We start from the raw sequence: 23,465 nt of genomic DNA, 5'->3' as shown, positions 1-23,465 counted from the left end.
TAGAGGAACATTTTGGTTCCATAAAGAACCTTCAACACCGGAAGATTATAAAAAATAAGAAAGAGATTGTTCTTTAAAGAACATTTAACTGAATGTAATATTGTGTTTGGGTAGTTGATAAATAAACCTTATACATTATTTATCCTTTGTTTTCAAAACACTAGGAAACATGTAGGGTATATTTTGTCAACTACCTGTTTACATTTCCTGTGAGTTTTGATGCTGTTTAAGTACAAAATGTTGAGTGAAATAATAACAGAAAAATGTTGTTTAGTCACCTACAATAAAAGTATTAAAAGTAAGCACTTTACGATAAGTAATATTTCTTAACATTAGGAAATGTGTTAGCTGACAATGGGTAATTTGGTTTTTCAGAATAAAAAATGTTTTAGTAAATGCCGCAATAACATTTACTAGTATTAATAAATGTATTGATCATTCATTGTTAGTCTATGTCAGCTAATGCATTTACTAATGTGAACAAATGCAACCTTATTGTTAAGTGTAACCATCTGATTGATACGACTGAAATGATGTAATGGTCTGACAGTGGATGTCTGTTACATCTCATTTTGATTTTGTGTCAGACCTGACTGCAGTTCTATCTCAGCAGTGCTTTTGTATCCCTGCTTACAACGCACACACACTCTTTTCAAATTTCACTCTGCACTTTTCATTTGGCTGTCCCAGAGTGCTCAGAGTGAGGGCTGTGACCTATCAGAGTGGCTTGTCACGTTAACAGCTCCCTCTAATTGGAGCATTCTGAGTGTGTGTGTGCGTGTGTTCCCTATTTTTTTCAGATCTACGTTTTTATCTCGGTGTAAATGTGATGTGTCCAGCTCTGTTCTTCCTGAAGCTTTGCTCTGGCTGCCAGCAGACTCAAACTAAGTAAAAGCCTCTGTCTGTTTCTCCTCTTAGGGAAGCAAAAGTATCTCTGCGCTAGCAGGAACGACTGCACCATAGATAAACTGAGGAGGAAGAACTGCCCGTCCTGTCGTCTGAGGAAGTGCTTTGAGGCGGGGATGACACTAGGAGGTAAATTCCTGTGATAAAGTGTCATATGTTCAACTCTGCCCATAGGCATTTTGTTTCATTGGGTTATGTTGGCACAGGGTGCCAGTCGGTTGCTCCACGTGATGTAGTGGTGTCATTCCGCCAAAATTGAAAATCCTACCATTATTTCAGTCTTGTTCCAAACTCATTTTGTTCTGTACATCAAAAATTTGATTGTTTGAATAATCTTTACAGGGAATTTGTGCACGGCAGCTCAGAGCTTTAACAATGAACAAAAAATCATATAGATGGTTTCAAAGCAACAACATAAACAAGCGTTACTGCACATTTGTGGCCCAAACTTGAAGTGATAGTTCACCCAAATTCTGTCATCGTTCACTCAGCCTCATGTCATTTCATACTTGTATAAATAACTTTGTTCTGATGAACACAGAGAAAGGTATTTGGAAGAATGTTAGCAATTTTAGTTTATTCAATACAATTATTATACAATAAAATATTAATATAAACTGATTAAAGTAGTAATAGTAATAGTAACATTATTAGCCACTGGCCAGACCAATAAACAAACACAGACCGGAAGTTGACATTAGGCCAGGCATGTGTGTCCAAAGAAACTGTCTATAAGTAGTCTGTATGTGCTACATTATTAAGGATAACGGTACTTTGTCAATCTGCATGGTTCCACAAAGAACTTTTAACATCTACAGAACTTTGCACTAAAAAGTTTTGTGCGAGGAAAACATTGAAATTCAAGTCATTATTCACCGGTAATCTTCCCCTCCAGTGAGCTGTTAACTTGAGACCTGCTGTGAACGGATCATTGAGTCACCGAGGTGAACTGAAGAACCATATCCGTCCGAATCGTAAAGAAGTCTTTCCGTCTGATTTTGGAACCAGATCAGCCTGACCATTTGAAAGAACAAGCCCAAAAATATTTTTTATAATATTACGTGACTTTAGAAATGAAACATAGTATAGAGTATAGTGAATATTTTGTATGGACAACTTATAAGGTGTTTTATTTTTCAGAAAAAAAAACATAGACATATTAACTATCAGCTATTGTTTGTAAAAGCCCAGCATAAAGTCTTCATTTTTTTCTGACAGAAGAAAGTCAAAGGGGTTTGGAACATCTTGAGGGTGACTGAATAATGACATAATTTTAATTTAAAGTAAGCTGTCCTTTTAAGGCTCCGTGAGGCAACCAGACGTTTGCTAGTTCAATATCCCTTCAGAAGTACGCCATTTTAGGCTAGGTTCCTCCATTGAGGCTGTTTCTGTAATGCGTTTAAAAAGCCACCAGCCCTGGTCATGTGGTGATACGTTAAGATCCAATTTGATTCTGGTGTGTTATGAAATAACGAAGCCTATTTGCACAAATTACTATTAAGATTTTCCACAAATCAAAAATTGTATCTCTGATCATTTATGTTTTAGACCTGAAGCTGCTGATAAGGATCAATGCAACGAAGGCAATAAACAAGTATTCAGTGTGGCAACTGTTGAGTAGAGAAAGCTTACATGCTTTGTCATGGTAATACTGCAATTTATAGCAATTTAGTAGAAGACTACTATGATAAGGAGAGGTAATGCACGTGGGGAGTGTCTTGAAATGATCTGAACTTTTTCACCGGAGTCATGCAGTCAGTTTTGCATCTGTCCTTGATCTTTCTCTCTAGGGCACACAAATGCTGATGAATTATTAATGAATCATTAAGGGTTTTTCTCTCTGGTCTGCATTAAGAGGTCTCCCTCCCTTTAGGTCCTCATCTCGCCCTGCCTCTCTTCAAAGGGTTTTCATAAATTAAATAAATTTTCATGCGATCTGCTGTTAGGTAATGGATAATGGATAAAGATTTTCAAGTAATCGAAACAGTTTATTGCACGCTGCTTTTATCAGTTCATTTACAGCAGACATCCTTCAGGAATTGGAATTTCATTTTCAAGAAGACGTACTGTAGATCATTCCGGAGAGGAAGCCATTTAATTTCTCTCTTATTTCATCAGGATTGTTTTTTTTCAGAGAGTGTTTTACAACTTTTGAGATTGTTTGAGATTATATACAGTAGGTCAGTGGGTCATGGCTTCCAATCAGCCGTTTTCTCTTTCATTTATTCTTTCAATCGTCGCGTGTCATTCTTTGAATGTGCTAAATTAACTCAGAATCTTTCTCTGTGCGAATTAAACCTGAAATTATTAGATCATTCGAGATGTAATTAAAGAGAATTCTTTCTCAAAAATCTTCTGACGCTGATCAGGGCTTTGGATCATTTATCAAACCCAACTGTGTGAAGTCACCATGCTCATCAGTTACATTAATAGTTCCTAATGGTCTAAATTCACTAAAGTTCTGATTGAACTAGAGCCCACATCTATATCAAATGATTCGACAGGTTCTTAACCCCACAGCTGCTTGAGGGAGGTGTTAGGAGCTTACCACTATTACCAAAGGCTTATTTTATTATATTTGACTCTGAGGTCTTCATATCATGTCCCTTTACAATACCCAATCATCTTACAGCTTTTTCCATGTTAGATGGAAATAGAACCATGCGAAGATTACATTTAAGGTCCTGATTTTATTAAAAAAAATTGTCCAAATGTAAAATTCTGATTTGTTGAAGGTACTTAACTTAATTTTCCCAAACTTATTGTGTTAAATGTTTTGGTACTCCGGAAGGATTCTTGATTCTAGAGAAATCTATTTTATGAACTGGAAAGTTCATATATTTACGGCTGAAATATAATATAAAACATTATATACAGCAGCGCTGACCCGATTTAGATAATATAGAACGTGAAGGCACCACATTTGCTTACTGAGTCCGAAAGTTCTTGTCACATAAGCTAAGGCAGAGCCAAAAATATTTGTACCAAGCAGTTTGATATTGAAGACCTGTTGTTAGCTAAAAAAAACTTTATTGGCTTCACGGTTGGCTTAAAGTGAGTGTGTATTTGTTGAGGGCCCAGTAAAGTCATTCAAAAACAGAACTTCTGATGTTAGTCGGGTTGTTTATCTTTAGGTTTTTTTTTATAAAATAGCTCATTGTTGCTATTGCAGTACCTGGCTACCATCTTTACATCCCAAAATCAGTCACCTTTTGGGTCCAAGACCGTTTTTTAGGTGGCAAAGTTGCGACATAATTGTTTGTGGGTACAAATGTCACAGTGTTACATTTGTGTACTTTAGATATCATACATTTATATATTTTACTAGTAAATGTTATTGTTCTTCACAGTTAAATAAGAACTATAGCAAATCACTTTGACATCCATTCGTTGGCTCACAGCCTGTCTAAAGTCACTGCAGCCTGTCAAAGGCAGGCCCTACATTTGAAAGCATGTGTGTCATCGCTATAAACTTAATCCTGAATTCTACCTCAGTGCCACTACAGTGGATGTTTTAGAGCGATCAGTGACCCTTCTGCATATTTATCCATACATGCGCAGGAATTTGTGTCCAGGTCACAAAATATTTTAGGGAAGTAGGGATGTCCTGTGCCGATCGCAAAGATCGGGGGCCAATCAAGGCATTTTAAACCCGATCGGGATGGGCTACATTTATTTTTCATAAATTTGCAATGATTTCAAACAAACTTCTTTCACATTGTCATTATGGGGTATTGTTTGTAAAATTTTGAGGAAAATAATTAATTGAATCCATATTGGAATAAGGCTGTAACATGACAAAATGTGAATACTTTCCGGATGCACTTTACACTCACCTAAAGGATTATTAGGAACACCTCTTCAATTTCTCATTAATGCAATTATCTTGTCAACTAATCACATGGCAGTTGCTTCAAAGCATTTAGGGGTGTGGTCCTGGTCAAGACAATCTCCTGAATTGCAAACTGAATGTCAGAGGGAAAGAAAGGTGATTTAAACAATTTTGAGCGTGGCATGGTTGTTGGTGTATTTCACAATCTGCTCAGTTACTGGGATTTTCACGCACAACCATTTCTAGGGTTTACAAAGAATGGTGTGAAAAGGGAAAAACATCCGGTAATGCGGCAGTCCTGTGGGCGAAAATGCCTTGTTGATGCTAGAGGTCAGAGGCGATTCAAGCTGATAGAAGAGCAACTTTGACTGAAATATCCACTCTTTACAACCGAGGATTCAGCAAAGCATTTGTGAAGCCACAACACGCACAACCTAAGGCGTATGGGCTACAAAAGCAGAAGACCCCACCGGGTACCACTCATCTCCACTACAAATAGGAAAAAGTTGAAATTGGACAGTTGAAGACTGGAAAAATGTTGCCTGGTCTGATGAGTCTCGATTTCTGTTGAGACATTCAAATGGTTGAGTCAGAATTTGCCGTAAACAGAATGAGAACATGGATCCATCATGCCTTGTTACCACTGTGCAGGCTGGTGGTGTAATGGTGTGGGAGATGTTTTCTTGGCACACTTTAGACTCCTTAGTGCCAATTGGGCATTGTTTAAATGCCACGGCCTACCTGAGCATTGTTTCTGACCATGTCCAAATTGGTTTCTTGAACATGTGGCCTAGTGGTTAGAGCATTGGGCTTGTAAACAGAAGGTTGCCGGTTCAAATCTCAGTGCCAGGTCATGACTGAAGTGCCCTTGAGCAAGGCACCTTACCCCTGATTGCTCTGCAGTAATGTGCCACTGTAAAAAAATAAAAACTGCTTGTAAGTCGCTTTGGATAAAAGAGTCTGCCAAATGAATTGATGCAAATGTAAATCTATCAATATGGGCCAACATTTCTAAAGAATGCTTTCAGCACCTTGTTGAATCAATGCCACGTAGAATTAAGGCAGTTCTGAATGCGAAAGGGGGTCAAGCACAGTATTAGCATGGTGTTCCTAATAATCCTTTAGGTGAGTGTATATGTGAATACTACAGAGTGAACTTGCAGTATTGTGTTGAGTGTTTAAGTTTTGAGGCAGTGTTGAATGAAGCTCTGTTATTCTCATTGTGGACAAACTCCAGTCCAGCTGCAATAAAAGTATTTTAACTACCGGTATACTTCATTGATATAGAAGGCCATTTTAATGTTTAATCTAATCCTGCTATTTGAATTAGTTGAAAAGACGACTTATGTCATTACGTTTGCTTCAAAATGTTAGGATATCATTTATAGTATGCTGAACTGTTAAGTAGTAATATTTTAATAACCTAAATATACCTGGAATGTGCACCTAGCACTAGGAAAATACAAGTATCGGATCGGGACACTCCGTGATTCCTTAATAAAGATACAGAATTAGCTTATGGTGGACAGATCACAGAGTAATAAAGATAATCAATGAGGTCATGAAATTTTCACTTCTAAGGGAATATTTTCATGCTGTATGAAACAAAAAAGTAGAGAGCAGCACCTTGACCTTGATAAATAACAAAAATTGGTTTTATTTAACTGGAACATCCACTGTTTTTTTGTTGTCGACCCACTAAAACGCTTGATCATACTACGTATAATCAAGTTGAAATAGAGGTTAGAAGCAGAGCTTCTATGAAAGACTCGTATCGTGAAGTAATGCATGCCTTTCACATAATCAACCTGCAAGGTCTCGAGGAGGCACACACGCTTCTTGACTAGTGACAATGACCCGCAATTATAATAGTGAAACGTTCTCCGACGGCCGATATAGCACGGAAATATGGCGCAATGAAGTTGTTTTCTCTGATTGTGGTAGAGGTTGCATGGCGGGGGATCTAAATTAGGAGGAGAGATCCAGTTTCAATTGGACACTGCCTCTCTGAAGTTATCACAGAGCACACGCTGGAGGGTAGACAGGGGGAAGCAGGTATTATTCTATAATCAGCCAAATCAGTTACGGCTTCCATCAGCATCCAAATTACAGGCGCAAGAGTGTTTGGCAGGAAATGTAAGAGATGCAAGGTATTTCCAAAGGAACTGAAAGAAAAAAAGTGACAGTGACTAGGTTTGCGGGGGGATGGGGGGTTGTCTCTTTTTGAGTACAGAAAAGAAGAGCACCTAGAGGAAAAAAGAGTGAGGAAAGCGTCATCAGCACATTACAGAATTATGGCACTTTTGCCCCTCCAGACGCTCTCTGGCAGCTGGAGGCCATATTAACAACATCTCAACACCTCTCTCAGCACTGTCCCACTGACACGCGCATACACATATACACACACACACGTGCGACCACGCAGACACTCGCTACCGCACGGCTCCCCGCTTCACTGGAAGACAGTCAGGGGTCCGGGTGAAAATTGAATACATGATGAGAGTTATTGGACATATGAGAGAAAAGAGGGAAAAAGAGGGTAAGACTCAGAGGGAGAGAGAAGCAGATGGCGGGGAGAACAGAGAGACGCAGTATTGCAGAGCTCAGGGTTGTGGATTCGGGCTCGATGGTGACTTGCGACGCTTTGTTTAATATCTGGCACATGAAAACGTGAACAAACAACGCACACTCCCTTGAACACGTGGCATACCTTGTTGTAGGACGGCCAAAGACATGCCAGGCTATCTCCCCGAGGGACTCTGGGCCACCTACAGACTCGAGCGCTCCAGCTTTTCAATGATCACATTCATGGACTAATATCTCCAAAAGATGTCAAATTTTTATTGAAGTGGTTGAGGCCCGCATGAAGTTGTATGCCATGCATGGAACAAGATGTTCCAGATAGGCACACCCTTCCTAAACATGTTTACTTTGAACGACACTTTAGGAGCACAAGTCTGGCAACAATTGTGTTGCTGGTGTCCAGTGTCTTTTCAAAGTGACAGTGACACTGTTTACTATGTTTAGAGAGAGACCGGGGACCTCATGTCATCCAATCCTTTACATTTATGCATTTGGCAGATGCTATAGTAATGTAAAGTGCATACATTTCAAAGCATACATTTTAACAGTATGTGCGCTCCCTGGTTATCAAACCCATGACCTTGGGGTTGATAGAGCAACACATCGTCTTGGATTAAGTGATCTAGCAATAAAAAAAGAAAGAAAAAAGAAATAAACCCTACATGATCCCCACAATTAAAACGTCTGGATACTGTGTTGTCTAAACCTCCACATCTTGATGTAAAGTTTTGTTAACAGTCTTTTACCAGTATTGAATATATAGGTCTTCACCTGGTTTTTGTGATTGATCAAAAACTTGCTGTCACAACCACACGGGGCAAGGCCTGTCACTTTATCTCCTTTTCCTGAAGTGTCTGGGATTAGTGTGAGCCTCTAGGTTCTGATTGAGTAGCCTTTGTCACTTGAGAGTTGAATCGATTGAAAATTAACATTGGAAGTGGCACTTCACATAGCTTTCTTACCGAGAAGTGAACCAGGCAGCTTTTGTAGACGGCAGAGTTTAAAGACAGGTTACCAACATTGCTATTTATCAATTTGAAACCGGTTGACACAGGCTATCCGGTAATACCTTTATAGCATTAAGGGCTGATATTTAACTGAATTGCCGCATCCAAAAATTCTCACACTTAAAAGCTACTGAATGATACTCATTTATTTCTTGGCATTTGGCATCACGTCCAATGAAAATCAACTTTTCAGCCATTAAAAGTATTTTCAGGCTTTATTAACACATAATATACAGTTTTATAGCTGGTTTGATTTTAAAGGAATATTTCACATTAAAAATGAATATTCTAACATCATTTACTCACCCTGTTGTGTGAAGATATTTTGAAAAATGTTGGTTACCAAAAACCACTGGTCCCCAATGATTTCTATTGTATGAACACAAAACTCATGAAGTCAATAGGGACCAATGATTTTCTGACATTTTTCCAAAATATCTTCTTTTGTGGGCTGAAGTAGAAAGTAAGTCACACACGTTTGAAATGTCAAGGGGGCGTGACAAAATTGACAGATACAATTAGCAGTTTTATTTAACTAACATGAATTTACAATGAGCCAAATCATTTTTCAGCATTTATTCATCTTTGTTAACATGGTCTATAAAAAAATGCATAAGTAAATGCTGAAATTACATAAACTAAGATTAATAAATGCTGTAGAAGTATTGTACTTGTTATTGTATCTAAATTTAAATAGATTAAAATTAATTTAAATGTAGTAATGTCATTTTATCGTTATATAGTCAGACTGTTTGTGCATTGATATGAACTGTATGTGCTCTCAGTCTTACTCATAGTCAGGCAAATCTATAGAGCAATATGACAAACATCCAAGATATATGCCTGCCGCAATAACAGTTAGTCATGCGATAACAGCACTTAGACAAATGCTCCTTTTTAAGTGATTTGCATTATTAATCTGCAGAAAATGAATTAATCTAAAGAATGTCAGCTGCTGATTAATATGCGTAACATTGTGTCTATATGGAGTTTTGGATTTTGAAGCCTAGTGGTCTTTGCTAGTTGCCAGTGTGTGCGTTTATCTTTGCATTGACCACAGATCAATTCATATTGGTTTTCTGTTTTTCAACATATGTTGATATTGACTGTAATTGTACAGTATTTGGGTGTAGGCATGTGAATCAGTCATACAGTTGCAGACGTCTACATATTACTGTTAAATATGCCCTTCATTCAAGAGCTGAAACAGCCACCTGGGAATAAAAAAAATCAAATATTGGAATCATGTCAGATATAGTGAACTATGGACTTTTTCAATTTGGCAGCTCTTCTCAACGGGTTTAAATGCAGCTCAGATGATCATAATCTGTTTAAACAGGAGAGGAATGTTCTTAAATCTGACGTAACTAGTTGAGCATTACAATGGAAATATTGAATGTTCAATCTTTCTTTCAGAGGTGATAAAACCACCACTGTAGATCTCACCGATTCGAAAAAAGAAAATAATCTAATATTGAGGTTGTCAAATAAAGTGAACTATGGGCCTGCTTCTTGAAAGCGCTGCCGATTCCAGTCACCGCCCAATGAAAAGATCCTCGCACACACAGCATCTTATTTTAACATAACAAAATTTAGAAATTCACTGTTCACTAAAAAAAGCTAAAAGTACTGTCAAGAAGAAAGTGAGATGTCTTACCTTTAAAAGTGGAAAAGCAGAGTAAAAACTCTTTGAAAGTGAGAAACTCAGCAAGCTTAGAGTCTTAATCAAGAGAGACAGATAGAAGAAATTCTTGCTTCTGAAAAGAAACCTCCTGCGCCTGTGGTGCAGGTGGAAATGGACCATACCCGTGAAGTGTGTTTTAACAAATTGAGCCAAAACCATTTGTATTTAAGTGCGTGACTACAAAGTCATTTGAATTGCATTAATGCCACTTCATGTCAAAGAAAAGCGAGACGAACGATGTCAATGAGGACAGGTAAGTCATTTCCAAAACACAATTAAGAAAAAATATTTCCGTCCTATTTAAACATGCTTTGTGATTTGAATCCTTTTCAAATCAAACTTGTCTTTTCTTGCACAACCTCTATAAACATTATGGAGCAATTTGCCTACCTTTTTTAGCTGGGGGCTTCTGAAAAATCTAATCCCAAGATATGAAATAAAATATCTTTTGTGTTTTTCCTCTTTTTCGACCTTCATCTAACAATTTTGCTCATCGATGCACATAAAGTACATTATAGATTTGGACCCTTTTGCCAACTTTCTGGGTACCTTCAAGTACTGCTGACATCCCATCTGAATAAAAAATCCATAATAAGAGTCGGATCTCACCTTAATTAATTCTTAACTCTTAATTGTAATACATAATTACAACAGATAGCGTTCTTGTTCCTTTTAATGCACACATCCAGTAGTTTCACATTCCCATTTGTCGTGATACTACAGAGATTTCAATCCCAGCCGAATCGGTATGCAGGCATCTTCTGTTAATAATTGTAACTCAAACATCGTGTGGAATACGAATCTCGTCCAAATTGTACTTTTGCAAGCAATTTAAGCGTTGTTTCTGTTGGTTAGTATTTTCCACCAGCTCTTCACCATCTTTCAAATATCCGTGCCATTTGAGGGCTTTTGTCAGACTGTAATGAAGGGATTTTTTCTGAATTGGTAATGTCGATGTTTGGAATGTGGACCAGACTCGAGTGATATATTCGTTTAATGAGAGGCTTATGTTTTTCATGTAGCCATCTGAGGCCGACGCAATGTTTGGCTTAACCTTTGGTTATCTTTTATAGATTCTTTAGGATTGAAATAGATTCAATTAAAGAGATCGAAATGTAAACTTTTTATAAAGCGTTTTCGAATGGAGGGAACATTTCAAATAAAGACGTCTCGTGGTGCGATTATCAATAGAGAGAAACCCTGTTTGTCTCTTGGTGGAGATTACATTTCTAGCATGCGGTAATATATGAAACAAGTGCAGTAATACATTTGTCCTACCAGGGAACGTTGTAAACGCATAATGTTTATGTAAAGGATCAGAACGATGACTTTAAATAAATGAGAGCAGAATGTCAGGCCCTGCTGGTGTTTACAGTTTGAAACAAGAGCACATGTGCCTTACATCATTTTCACACATGGGTGTACTGAGGACACGTCTCGACCAAAGTTAAGACAGTACTGAATAATCGGCATCAATATTTCTAGTCATCGCAGCTGCGACTGAAAGCATTGAATGTGATTTATCTATTGTCTGTTAAGTTTCCTCAGTAAAATTCAAGTAGTTTATTTCTATGTGTAAATAAAACGAACAGCTATTATGGAGACTGTCCAGTACATAATTGAGAGTTAAAGCCTTGTTTGTGCTTGATGTGTTCACTATGGCACGAGTCACTACAGGGTTTTACATTGATATTATGCATTAAGTAGATGCTTTTATCTAATGTATACTGTGCATTTAATGTCCTAAACATTTGATTCATTCATGCGTTTTATGTTGATCATGGCCGTAGCAGACAGTACATCAGTAAGCATTTAGTTGTCAGTGAGTCAGTTGTCCAAACTGCCTCAGGAATTAAAAGCTGCAACCTGTAACTGTTTGACACATAAAATTGAAGGTTACTTTACACATCCTTGACTTCAAAGTCCTTGACTTGTGAATACCATTGCATTAGGATAAGTTTGGATCACTGATTTTGTATATACGTGCTCAAGAACTGATTTTTAATAGACCATGAAATAATGAAGAAAAACTGTGTAAATCCTTAACGTGATATGTTATCTTTTACCCAGCCTCTTGCCATTTCAAACCTGTATGACTTTCTTTCTTCCACCGAACAGAAAACAAGATATTTTGAAGAATGTTGGTAACCAAGCAATGGGTGCGAAGGCACCTATTCACTTGAATTGGTTTTGTGCCCATACAATTGAAGTCCGTGTGCTCCTTAGGGGGAAAGTTCACCCTAAAATACAAATTCTGTCATTTACTCACCCACAAGTTGTCCCAAATCTTAATAAATGTCTTTGTTCTGATTAACACAGAGAAATATTTTTGGACGAATCCTTGTAACCAAACAGTTCTCGGCCACCATTGACTACCATAGTAGGAAATATGACAATGGTAGTTAAAAGTGCCCCAAAACTGTTTGCTTTCCTACATTCTTCAAAATATATTCTTTTGTGTTCAACAGAACAAAAAATTTTATGAAGCAATCTGAAATCATCAGAACAAAGAAATGTTTACAGTTTTGGAAAAACCTTTAAATAAAGACAGAATTTTCATTTGTGGGTGAAGTGTTCCTTCAAATCATACAACTTTAGTCACTACAAAATCTTTGCAGTTCAGTAACCTGGGTTTAATACATTTCGTGTTATTTATTCAACGTACAAAACGGTAGTGGATAAATACATAAATACTCTTTGTAAAAATTAAAAACGGATTGGCTGTGGAGACATTTGTTTAGTTACACAGCGGAGAGAACCTTGGCAAGGTTGTGATGTTTAGACAAGTAAATGAGCAAAATGTTGCTCGAACTCCAAATCCAAATCTTATCAATTACGTCTTTATTGTCTTACCATGACATCAAGAGTGGAAGTCAGTCAAAACAGCTTGTCAGTTGTCAGCTCATATAAACAACATATCTTTCAATAATTGCCAGTTGTAATTCATTTTACTGCAAGTACTGGTAGAAGTCGACCAAGATCTCAGTTACTCTCCCAGGTGAATCCTAGCAAGTATTGAGTCAGCAGCCTTAGAGTTAGTAGCCCACATCTTTAACCATTAAGCATCGGCCCCAAGTGTATTAATGTATCCTATTGTATATGCTGTAATTGCTTAATGCTCTATTATTTAAGACATTCTTTTTGCATTTCTGAGGGTGGAGTGTGTATCCTGCCGTTGTGAGTGTTTCCTCCTCTTTGAAGAGTATTTCCTCGGATTGCTTACAAGCTTTCTCAAAATGCTTCATATGGCGAGTACTTCAGATGTTGCAGTGTTTACATGTAAATACACTTAGTCATAGAAGCTAGGTACTGTGTGGCTTGTCTATACTTATGATGATATACTTCAACAGAGACTCAATTTAAGTAAACTAGTTTCCATCAAAGTCTATTTGGAAGCTTCAACACTATGTTAAACATTCAGGCTTAGTAGATTCTTTGTAATGGACAGGTCCAGAAAAAAACAAGAGCGTGCCTGTGTGTATATATGTATGTAGGTGTGTGTGTGTGTGTGTGTGTGTGTGAACTATGATCAGGAAAATAATAATCGGAGAACATTTCTCTAAAGTCAGCCTGACATACGCTGTTAGAGGAAATAATGAATTTTGGAATGACACACTCGCAGACGCGCACGCACAGTTTGCTTCACTCACAGCGAATTAATGCCAACACAACCAGTTTGTCTGCGTGTGTGGGTCTTCTTTATTTTGTTGTGTGTTTAATGGAGTTTTGGATATTAGATATTGGATGGAAGTGTACTTTCATTATAATTATTATGGTTTGTGCATGCGTGTGTGCGTGTGTGTGTGTGTGTGTGATGAGCTCAAGGCTGGGAGATTGGTGTATGTGTGCTGGCATTAATTTTCTGTGGGTGGAGCAGGCAAGTACTAGCAGGTCATTCTAACCTGACCTATTTACAGTGTGTTACGCAAAGATCAGACAACCAATAACAGACACAAATACACGCAATCACACACTCTCTCTCTCACACACACACACACACACACATACACACATATGCCGCTTTGTAAGTGAGTGTAATTCTGATGCCAAGTCAAAAGTTCTGTAATATTTACTCAATCTTTCCCTCTCCTATTTCACTCATCTCTTCATTAAAAGTGAATTATAAATATCAGGCAACTGTAAACAGTATGATTGCACATGACGGCGGGATGAGGTTTAATTTACCTGTTTGCATAGGAAGAAATAATTGGCGGATTTATGAAAAGAAAAGGTGCAAAGAGATGAGGATCAATTGCTGTTCAATCAACTCTTTCTTTTTTGAGAGAGATACAGGTGTGTCGAGCGGAGAGCATAGATTTGAATTATTAATAAAGTAATAAATGCAACTATTCTTTTTAAAACATAAATATTTGTTTAATACCACTCATCTGTGGTAAAATCACTCACCTCACACACAAATTTGGAGGCTTATCACTTTAAATGATTTTGAATGCGGTCACGTGTATTCCAGGCGTTAACACGCAAACCGGCACTCAAACACCAGGAGGCAGTTAAATAATTATGCTTTGCATGTAACACTCACAATAGATCAGGTTGACCTTAAATGAAAGCGAATCGTCGGTCCACCCTTAAACAAACCGGGTTTGCTCCGACATGCTGCACACATCTGTGTATTTCAGCAGAAACGCATGCCTTAGTCGATTGTCGGATAATTGGCCAGTTATGCCTTCAGAAGCCACTTAAAGGTCTTCATGAAAATATTTTTGAAAGTGAGCTATTATTGCGCTGAGTAGGCGGGTCTCAGACATGATGGAGCAGAAGACGTTACACCTATATTTATCTGAAGGTTTATTGGCTCGGGTTGGTGGGATTTCTACATACAAGACATTTGTCATGGCAGTCTAATTATTATATATTCATAAAATTGACAGTCAATTTAATATCATTACTGGGTGTAAATATGTAACTTTTCATCTGGAGTTTTCCTTATGGTGAATCTGACTCATCAAATGTTCTTTGATCTTCTAGTAAAGAGGAGCTGTAAAATCTGTGATGTGGGCAAATGGTTGCATTGGTAAAGCTGTGGATGAAGTTAAAACATTACGTTTCATGCTAGGGTTTTTAAAAGTGAGGTTTAGTATTGTCTGGGGATGTTTTTATGCTAATACAGTACATTTACCAACTGTATGCTGTTGTTTAGAAGTAAATCAACAGGCCTAAAACAAAACAAAAAATATATAATTTTTTATTATGTTGTATCATGTGTAAGAAACAATAAAAAGTAAACCACATATATTGTGACAGCTATTTTCAAATGAATAATGAAATGTGTATCAACATTCATTTAAATGTTAAGGGGATAGTTCACACAAAAGTGAAAATTGAAAAGCATTAAAATAATTGTCATTTTCAAACATGTATGACTTTCTTTCTTCTGCAGAACGCAAAAGAAGAAATGTTGAAGAATGTTGGTAACCGATCCACGACGGTCCCTATTCGCTTGTGCAAGTGAATGGGTACCGCTGTTGTTCGGTAACCAAATTTCTTAAAATAATCTTCTGTGTTCTGCGGAAGAAAGAAAATCATACATGTTTGAAATGACTAGGGGTTGAGTAAATGATGACATTTTTATTCACGTTAAATAGTCAATACAATCAATTGCAATGATAATGATAAAATGTTTCCATATATTTCAAGAATATGCTTTAATAACTGTAAAAACTATGTTGCTGTGATCGCTTATTATTCGTTTTATTATTCAACCATTTTTTTGTTTATAAAATTGTGGTTATAGGTTGTATTTCATTGGGTCACATATTTTTGCTTGTTCTTGGCTCCTTTGGCACAATATACTGTAGTTTGACCTTGACTTGAGAATTGTCAAATATCACCACTTACTATTTCTAAAACCCTCCATGACCTACTGTTGTAGCCCACATTAACAATGTGTGTGCGTGACAGTGAAAAGAGAGAGCATCCATGTGTGCCTGAGCAGCTTTGTGCTAAAGGAAGGGGTCATTTGTTTGGGGTTTGTTTTGACAGATGTGTAGCAGGTTGACCAGAGCTCATAGAGAACACTAACCACAGTAAGCTGAGATCTGTGAGTGATGGGAAACAAGTTAATAATGTTTAAGAATACATGTGTCCAACTTGAATCAGATTCAGGTCTTGATAGCAGCGTTCTGAGGTCAGCCTCTGGCTGTTGTTTTGTCAACAAACAAGGGACAAACAAGTGACAAGACATTTTGTTGTTTGCTTTGTTTCTATTTCGGTCACATTGCGGCGGGAAACCCACAGAAACATCTCATTGGTTGAGAAGTAACGCTACACAAAGCTGGATTAGGTTCCAGTGTTATTGTCTGATTATGACATAGGCACCAATTTATGTTTCTGCTCATGGGTGCCCATCCTCCATAGGTCAACTCATGCCAAACACAAAGAGAGCCGTGAACCGTTGTCAATTGTCTATGAAATCATAATAACACAAAAATGATCTGAACAAACCAGTTTACCTGTGCTTGAGCTAATGGAGGACTTCTCTCTCGGGTCAATGCGAGGTTTTTTGAAGTAAACATGAGTGCTGGCCAAAAAGCTGATTTTCTAACACATACATTCTGGGAAAGCAGTCTGGACCACCACAAACTCACAAGCTGAGATTGGCTGGACAACACAGATGTCAATCAAACTCATCAAGCATTATCCAAAAACACATTTTAGTTTTTTAATGTAGTTATTTGAGATCCAATAATACTTTTTAAGCTTATGAAATCAATGAAACAACAATAAATTAATAAAAAAGTTCTATAATAACTCACTTTCTGCCAATCCAATGAATCCTACTGATGTGCTTGCTTCGATCTGCACCTATGGTTTATGATATGGCATAAAATGGGTTTCATAGAACAGACAGGTTGTACATGACGATGAGCAATAATAATAGCCGATTTTTATCATTTCAAAGTGAACGCAGTTAAGATTGGACCTTCTGAGTGTTTTTTGTCCATGTTTAAAAGCATTAATGAGTAAATTTCACTGGATGTGACATACAGTAAGTGAATGTTATATTCTCATATAAATCAGCAGTGTCTCATGATTATTCATGAGATCTTGTGCTTTATCTTACAGTTTGACGGGCGCTTATTCCGTTTGTTCAAATGCATTGGTCAGAATAAGTATTTGGGAAGTTGACAAAATAATAAAGTTGACAGGTCCTGCAGTGTGACGTCAAGTATTCAAAATCGCTCTCTAATAAAACCATTTTTTTATTTCAAATGAAGAAAAAAGAAAAATGTTAACAGTAACACTTTACAATAAGGTGCTATTTACTAACAATTAGTTATTGCATTAGCTAAAAGGAACTAACAATGAACAATACCAAAACAGTCAGTTCATGTTACGTTCAGCATTTACTAATACATTATGAAAATCAAACGTTGTCACTGTTAACATTAGTTATTGTACCATAATCTAAAATGAATAACTGTATTGACATGAACTTACGTTAACAAGGAATAATAATAGCACCTTATTGTAAAGTGTTACCAAAAAGTTGAATATTTGTACTTCTTATGTTGCCGTTCTTAAAATGTTTTTTTGCAGGACCGTTTAAAATGGTCCTGGCAAAAGGCATGAAAGAGCGAATGCAAAACTTTTGAAATTTCAATGAAATTGAAATGGTGGTCAGCCACAGCACTTTAAACATGCACTATTTCGTATGAATTTATATAAAATTGAATCTTCATGCCTTTCCAACAATGCTGGCAGAGCTTTGCAAATGTTGGACAGATGGACCAGAGGATTTACTGATCAGTTTGAAATAAGACGTTGTGCTTACACTGTTCATTTCTGCATCGCTCATGCCATCCATCCCCACTGAGAGTGAGTTGTCACATCAGCCCGATTGTGAATCAACATCACGGAGACCCCAAACGTTAATGAGCATTCAGATATAATGTTGAATACAAATGGTAATAACTTTGCATTTATTTGCGCGTTCTTTTGACCTTTGACCTTTCATTTGCAAATGACCTACAGTATGTATATTTGCGGATTGCATTGTGAGCTTACAAAGCAGCGTAGGAAACTTGTGCTGTTTGCCGCCCGTGATGGTGCATTGCTGAGTACAGTGGTGAGAAATTTAGGTGCCGTTAACCTCATAAAAGTGAAATAAAATTGTTTCGACCACACAACAGAGAGCTATTCTGTTTTCGCCCATCCCCCCTGCAGCTGTCCACTTTGACTTTTTGGGCATTTTTTTAATTGTGGTGAGAACTGGCCTGTTTAAAATGGCGCTTTCATATTCATGTTCAACTTGGAAAGGTAAATACAATTTCTTTGGGGTTTTGTAAACAAATGTCGCAGGGCTCCAAACTGAAATGTGCACTAGGGAGCCACCGGCTCCTAAAATTAAACATGTGAGAGCCAAATGATTTATTTAGTTGCCAGATTACAGAATTGCTTGCTGTTTTGTCCAGAAGCAGTGCTGTCCGTACTCACGGTCAGTTGTTTGGATTAATTTAAGGATTTGTTACAGTGGTTCCACGGGGAAATGCATCAACTGTAATTTCATGCTATAAAATAAGCTAGCGTGATGTGCTTCTTTTGAAACGAAACTCAGCCGTTGCATTGTCTAAACATGTCCCAAACTTACAAGAGTTCTTATTTGCGGTCAATTGAAGGTCACAATTGGGCTTAACTATGCAGGGCATTAACATGAAATAACTCACGTGTTAAGCGCTCTTTGAACTTACCGTAGATCTGCATCGCTTGCGACGCTGCATGAATATGCAACATCACGTCATTATTCAGTGTAACAAATGTGAGTTTAAATTAAAGTGTTGAGAAATTGTGAAAAACTGTTCAGTTTGTGCACTTTAGTAGTTCACCCAAGAACTCGCCAGGTTTTTTGTGAAGTCTTTGTTCCCAGCGACTTAAGTTTCATTCAGCATAACTGGATTGCTAGGTTGATTTTGTAAGATCCTTGCAGCACTATGCAGAAAAGAGAATCTCTGCAGTCTTGGTCGCAAGAAAGAGCGTGAGAGGTACACACCCGAGGAACACCGATCAAGCTTTTACATTTTGCTTAACTGCGTCAGACAGGATACATTAGACATTAGTTGTCTGAATTTGTCAGGTGATTGTCTCTAGGCAGCGTGCTCGTAAATCACATATCGTATGTGTAGCTTCTTGTTTTGCCAGAGTCAAATAGACAGTAGAAGAATTCTAGTCAAAACACGTTCTGATTGCTTAAAAGTGCGTGAGATACGTGCTGAGTTGGTTAAAAAAGTTATACAAAAAATATTTTTAGGAAAGTCTGCTAATAACTCAATATGTTCTGTATGCTTTTGCACTTTTTAGAAATAGTAATTTATGTCATAGTTAAAATATTTTAATTTTCGTTTTATAATAAATGTAAAATCTTTTTGTATCATCATCAACTGAGCATTTTAGCATACGTATCATTGCCTTGGGCTTTGTGCTTGCTTTCCAATTCATTTCACACTTTGTTACAGGGATCTGAAAATAGTTAGCAAAAATATCCAAATTTATAAAAAATATGATCTGAGACCTTTTTAAAGCAATCCAGGCTCAGTCCCCTTCTGGAGGCGGTACTGTGAGTATGATTCACTTTAAGGGTGTTGTTTGTTCCAGGATATGGATAAAGTCACATCTACAGTATGCATGTCAATTGTGCGTCAAAGCGCTCATGTTCAAGTTTCGAGTCAAGTCTCAAATGTGCACACAATCAAGCCAGACAAGTTAAGTCGGAGACTCACCTCAAGCGCGTCAAGTTGAGTGTTCAAGTTCAGGTCAGGTTTATCTTAGTACCCAGCCAAGGTTATATTTATGAACTTTCATGAACTTTGCATGCTTGTCTGGAAAGATTTACAGGATTGCTTTAGCTTACTGTATACAGTATATGTTCATATCAGATATTGTTACTCCTTTCTTACAAAATGTCTTGTAGGTTCAAGTCAATAGTCAAAAGGCTCCAGTTTAAAAACAGAATGAATTCTAAATGGTAATAAATAGAATTGGCTTACCTTTAGTGACTCTGAGGCAGATAAATTCAGAATTGCCTTATACACATGGCGACGAAAATGTACAGTACATGTACAGTTTTGGTGGATGTTGATACAGAGGGTTGGATTATTTCTTTCCTGCTGCTGATGAGATGACATTTGTACCTTTACAGAAACCCATTTGAGTGGAATATTAACATGTACCTTCGTAGTTCTAGTTGTTAAATCTACACAGTCATTCATTTTGCTGTATACAGACTTTAAGGGGCTGTGTCCACCAAAGCGTTTCTGCTGGCGCTGAGTTTGAGAAAAACGTAGAGCGCAAAGAAAACGGTTGGTGTTTTCTTTGCGCTGTACGTTTTTCTCACACTCAGCGCCGGCGATCGAGCTTGAGCCTTCTTGACCAATTAGTTCCTTGGATGTTGTTTTGGAAACGACAGGTCTCTGTCATTGGTTAGCTGTGAAAAAGATGATTGACATAGGGCGTTTTTTTTTCAGAAAAGTTAAAGTTTTTTCAACCTCAAAAGAGGCACTGAGTGGCAGAAAAAGACGCTGGAGCTCGTCCGAAAACCATTTTTGGAGCTTCAATGCTTCGGTGTCAGAGGGAGGGGCAGAACATATTCATCCAATCGACTTCACGCGTGGCGGTTGTGTTGCTGCGGACCCAAGGGACTGCAGTGTCGCCTTCTGGTGCAATATGGAAATGCGGCACGTTCAGAATTAATAAACTTTTAATAAACTACGGAACAGCGTGAGCCGGAAGCGGCGAACCTCACATTAGAATAGTTCCGTTTTGTTTTTAATGGCAAATTATATTTCGTTTAATTTCTGTATTAAGTTAATTTAAAAAATATATATTTGGAGTATTTTCTTGTGGTTCAGGTTCTAGCATAGTTTCATTGCCAACTGTGATGGAGTGCGTATTTAAATGCATAACATTAAATAGAGTGTTTAAACTGTTGCAGTCAATAAAATAGTTTAGTTTAGTTTATCGATGGTAAATTAGATTTATTTTGTTGGCTTTCTTTATTACGTTAGTTTAGAAAAAAGGTTTTGACTATTTCTTGTTTGTGGCTCAGGCACAGAACGCAGTTTGATTGCCATTGGATTTAAACGCATGACTGCATGAGACTGTTTAAATTCCTCATTCAGCTTCAGCTGGCACTGTAAGAAAAACTTTTTTTATACATGTAACCTGTGTCCTTACCGGATCTCAAACTGCTCTTAATATTAGGTTTGTCGGACATCATGATGCGATGCGCAATCGTAGCTTTCCTGTGGTAAAAGCATGGCGCTAGCAACAGCGCTGTGATGGGTTTGATCCCAGGGGATTGCACATATTCAGAAACAAATGTATGATACTATGTAATGTAAGTCGCTTTGGATAAAATTGTCTGCCAAATGCAGAAATGTAAATGTAACATTTAGTAAGCAGATCTCCTCAACGCGCACATAAAGTTGAATACATAATAAATCACAACCTAGCATTTGTATAGGCTTACTACTTACAGAACTGTTGTGATAGGCCAGTTTCAAATTGAATATTTGGCACACTGCCTTTGTCTTGTCCTCACTGAATTGAAAGTGTTCCCACATACCTGAGGTCTTCGGCATTTTTGTCTTCTCTTCCAGATGAACTAAATCATGATGTTCACTCATGGGTGATTCATATTCAAGCGCGAATGAGAACCACTGGGCGGCTGATGCCAGGTGTTAGAAGAAAAGTCTCAAAATTGAATATCGAATACCAACCCACTTAACGAATATTCGAATAATCAAATATTATACTCCAGCACTATCTGGCGCTGGCGTTTAAAAACGCTCAGGACTTTCTTTGAAAACACGGTTTACTCCATAGGATAATAATGTAAAACAGACGCTAGCAGCTTCAAAAATAAGTAAAGTGTAAAGACGGCATTACACAACTTGCATCTGTAACAGTTCTGAAATGTAACAAATGTGAGTGAGGATGCGTATTTTAATGTGGGAATACTCGCAGTGTGAGTTTTCTGAAGAGGCAGATCACTGCACAAATGCCTTCACGCTCAGATGACTGCCAGTGCTGCGTGGAGTAGAGAGAGGGAGGGAGGGAGAGAGAACATAATAAATGACAGAGTAATAAATGCTTATTGTTCAAATCAGTGTGGGTTAATTAAAAAAGTTATAATTCATATTTAATTTAATTATTGATTTTATAATAGAAATAATCTTATTTTATATGGCCAACAGAAATAAACACCATCATTATTTCTACATCTTGTGATGTAAGCGTAAATGTAATGAACGCTGTTGCTGGTTCTGGGGCTTTCATTGTCTTCTCTCAAGTCATTGAGCGACCCATGTCATTGATCCTTAATTCATTTTTTTTCTTTTGGTCAAGCTAGTCACAAGTCTTTCCATTTGCAAATCCCTCCATATCCCTCCATATCCCTCAACAGAATCACTGATGGGCATTTTTTATAAATTGGTACAAATCTTTACAATGATGTTATTCTGCGTAATCTCTTTGTGTTCTGCACACAACACATCATTGGCCACCCGCCTTAAACCTTATAAAACGTCTTTACTAATGCTGTTTCTAGCTTACGGCCATATGAACTCATGACTGGGAATTTATAGAGCATGTCACGCGAATGGTTTCAGTAAACGTTTGTTGTGTTTGGCTACTTGTATTTCATTTGTGTGTACTTTTAGAGTGGGAACTAGAGGGAGTAACATACAGGAGATTAGTGACGGTATCGTTCACATTGCTGGACATGGGACGGTGTAGATGTCTGCCTGGACAGGAGCCAATGAGGGAAGAGGTTTAGCAATGTTGATAGGAAATCCTGTCACAGTAGTTTAACTCATGAAACGATAAACACAAGAAAGTACTCTTTTGGTTGATGTACTCATGTAACAAAGCCGGTTTTATTGTGTCTTAGTCTTTTATCAGCTATATTTATTTTTATGACATCTGTTTAGTTCCAGTAATAAAATCACTTTGTAGCTTTAGTGTGTAATAATCTGGATTTGGCTATTACAGCTATAAGCTTTACACAGGCTCTCTTAAAATTCATTCGGTCCAATCAGAAGGCTTCTTTTTAAGATCCCTGTTCTTGGTAACATAAAATGCTGCTGTGATTTTAGTGGCTCTGAAGTACCACTTACTCATGTTTCTTCAGTGAACCACTAAAATAAATCTTGCAATAAATGATGATGTAGTATAAAGACCAGATGTTTTAAAAGGGTATATATGAAGAGTTTGGTTTCAAAATGAGAAAACTCAGTTTGTTTTGATTTAAGCCATAATAACAAAAAATACAGCTAACACAATAAAACACAATAAAAACATGATAACATAACAAAAACATGATTTTTTTAAAGATTAAGTTATCTCATTTTGGACACATTTTGAACTCTTTGAAAATGATGATTTCTTTCAAAACTTTTATTTTATTAACCAAGTAAATTACATTTAGGACAAACAA

At 37.3% G+C, this 23,465-nt stretch overlaps 1 protein-coding gene across 1 annotated transcript in view; it reads left to right on the top strand.

Annotated features, from left to right (window-relative positions):
- ar (androgen receptor) overlaps positions 1–23,465 on the top strand; it is a 56,536-nt gene that overhangs the window by 17,567 nt on the left and 15,504 nt on the right. Inside the window, exon 3 of the mRNA XM_079449678.1 lies at positions 919–1,035. Coding sequence (XP_079305804.1) covers positions 919–1,035 — 117 coding nt within the window. The remainder of the gene's footprint in view (positions 1–918; positions 1,036–23,465) is intronic.

This window comes from Barbatula barbatula (assembly GCF_947034865.1).
Source record: "Barbatula barbatula genome assembly, chromosome: 2".
Taxonomy (NCBI): domain Eukaryota; kingdom Metazoa; phylum Chordata; class Actinopteri; order Cypriniformes; family Nemacheilidae; genus Barbatula; species Barbatula barbatula.
The sequence above is the reverse complement of the archived record's forward strand: the minus strand, read 5'-3'. Positions and strand labels throughout refer to the sequence as shown.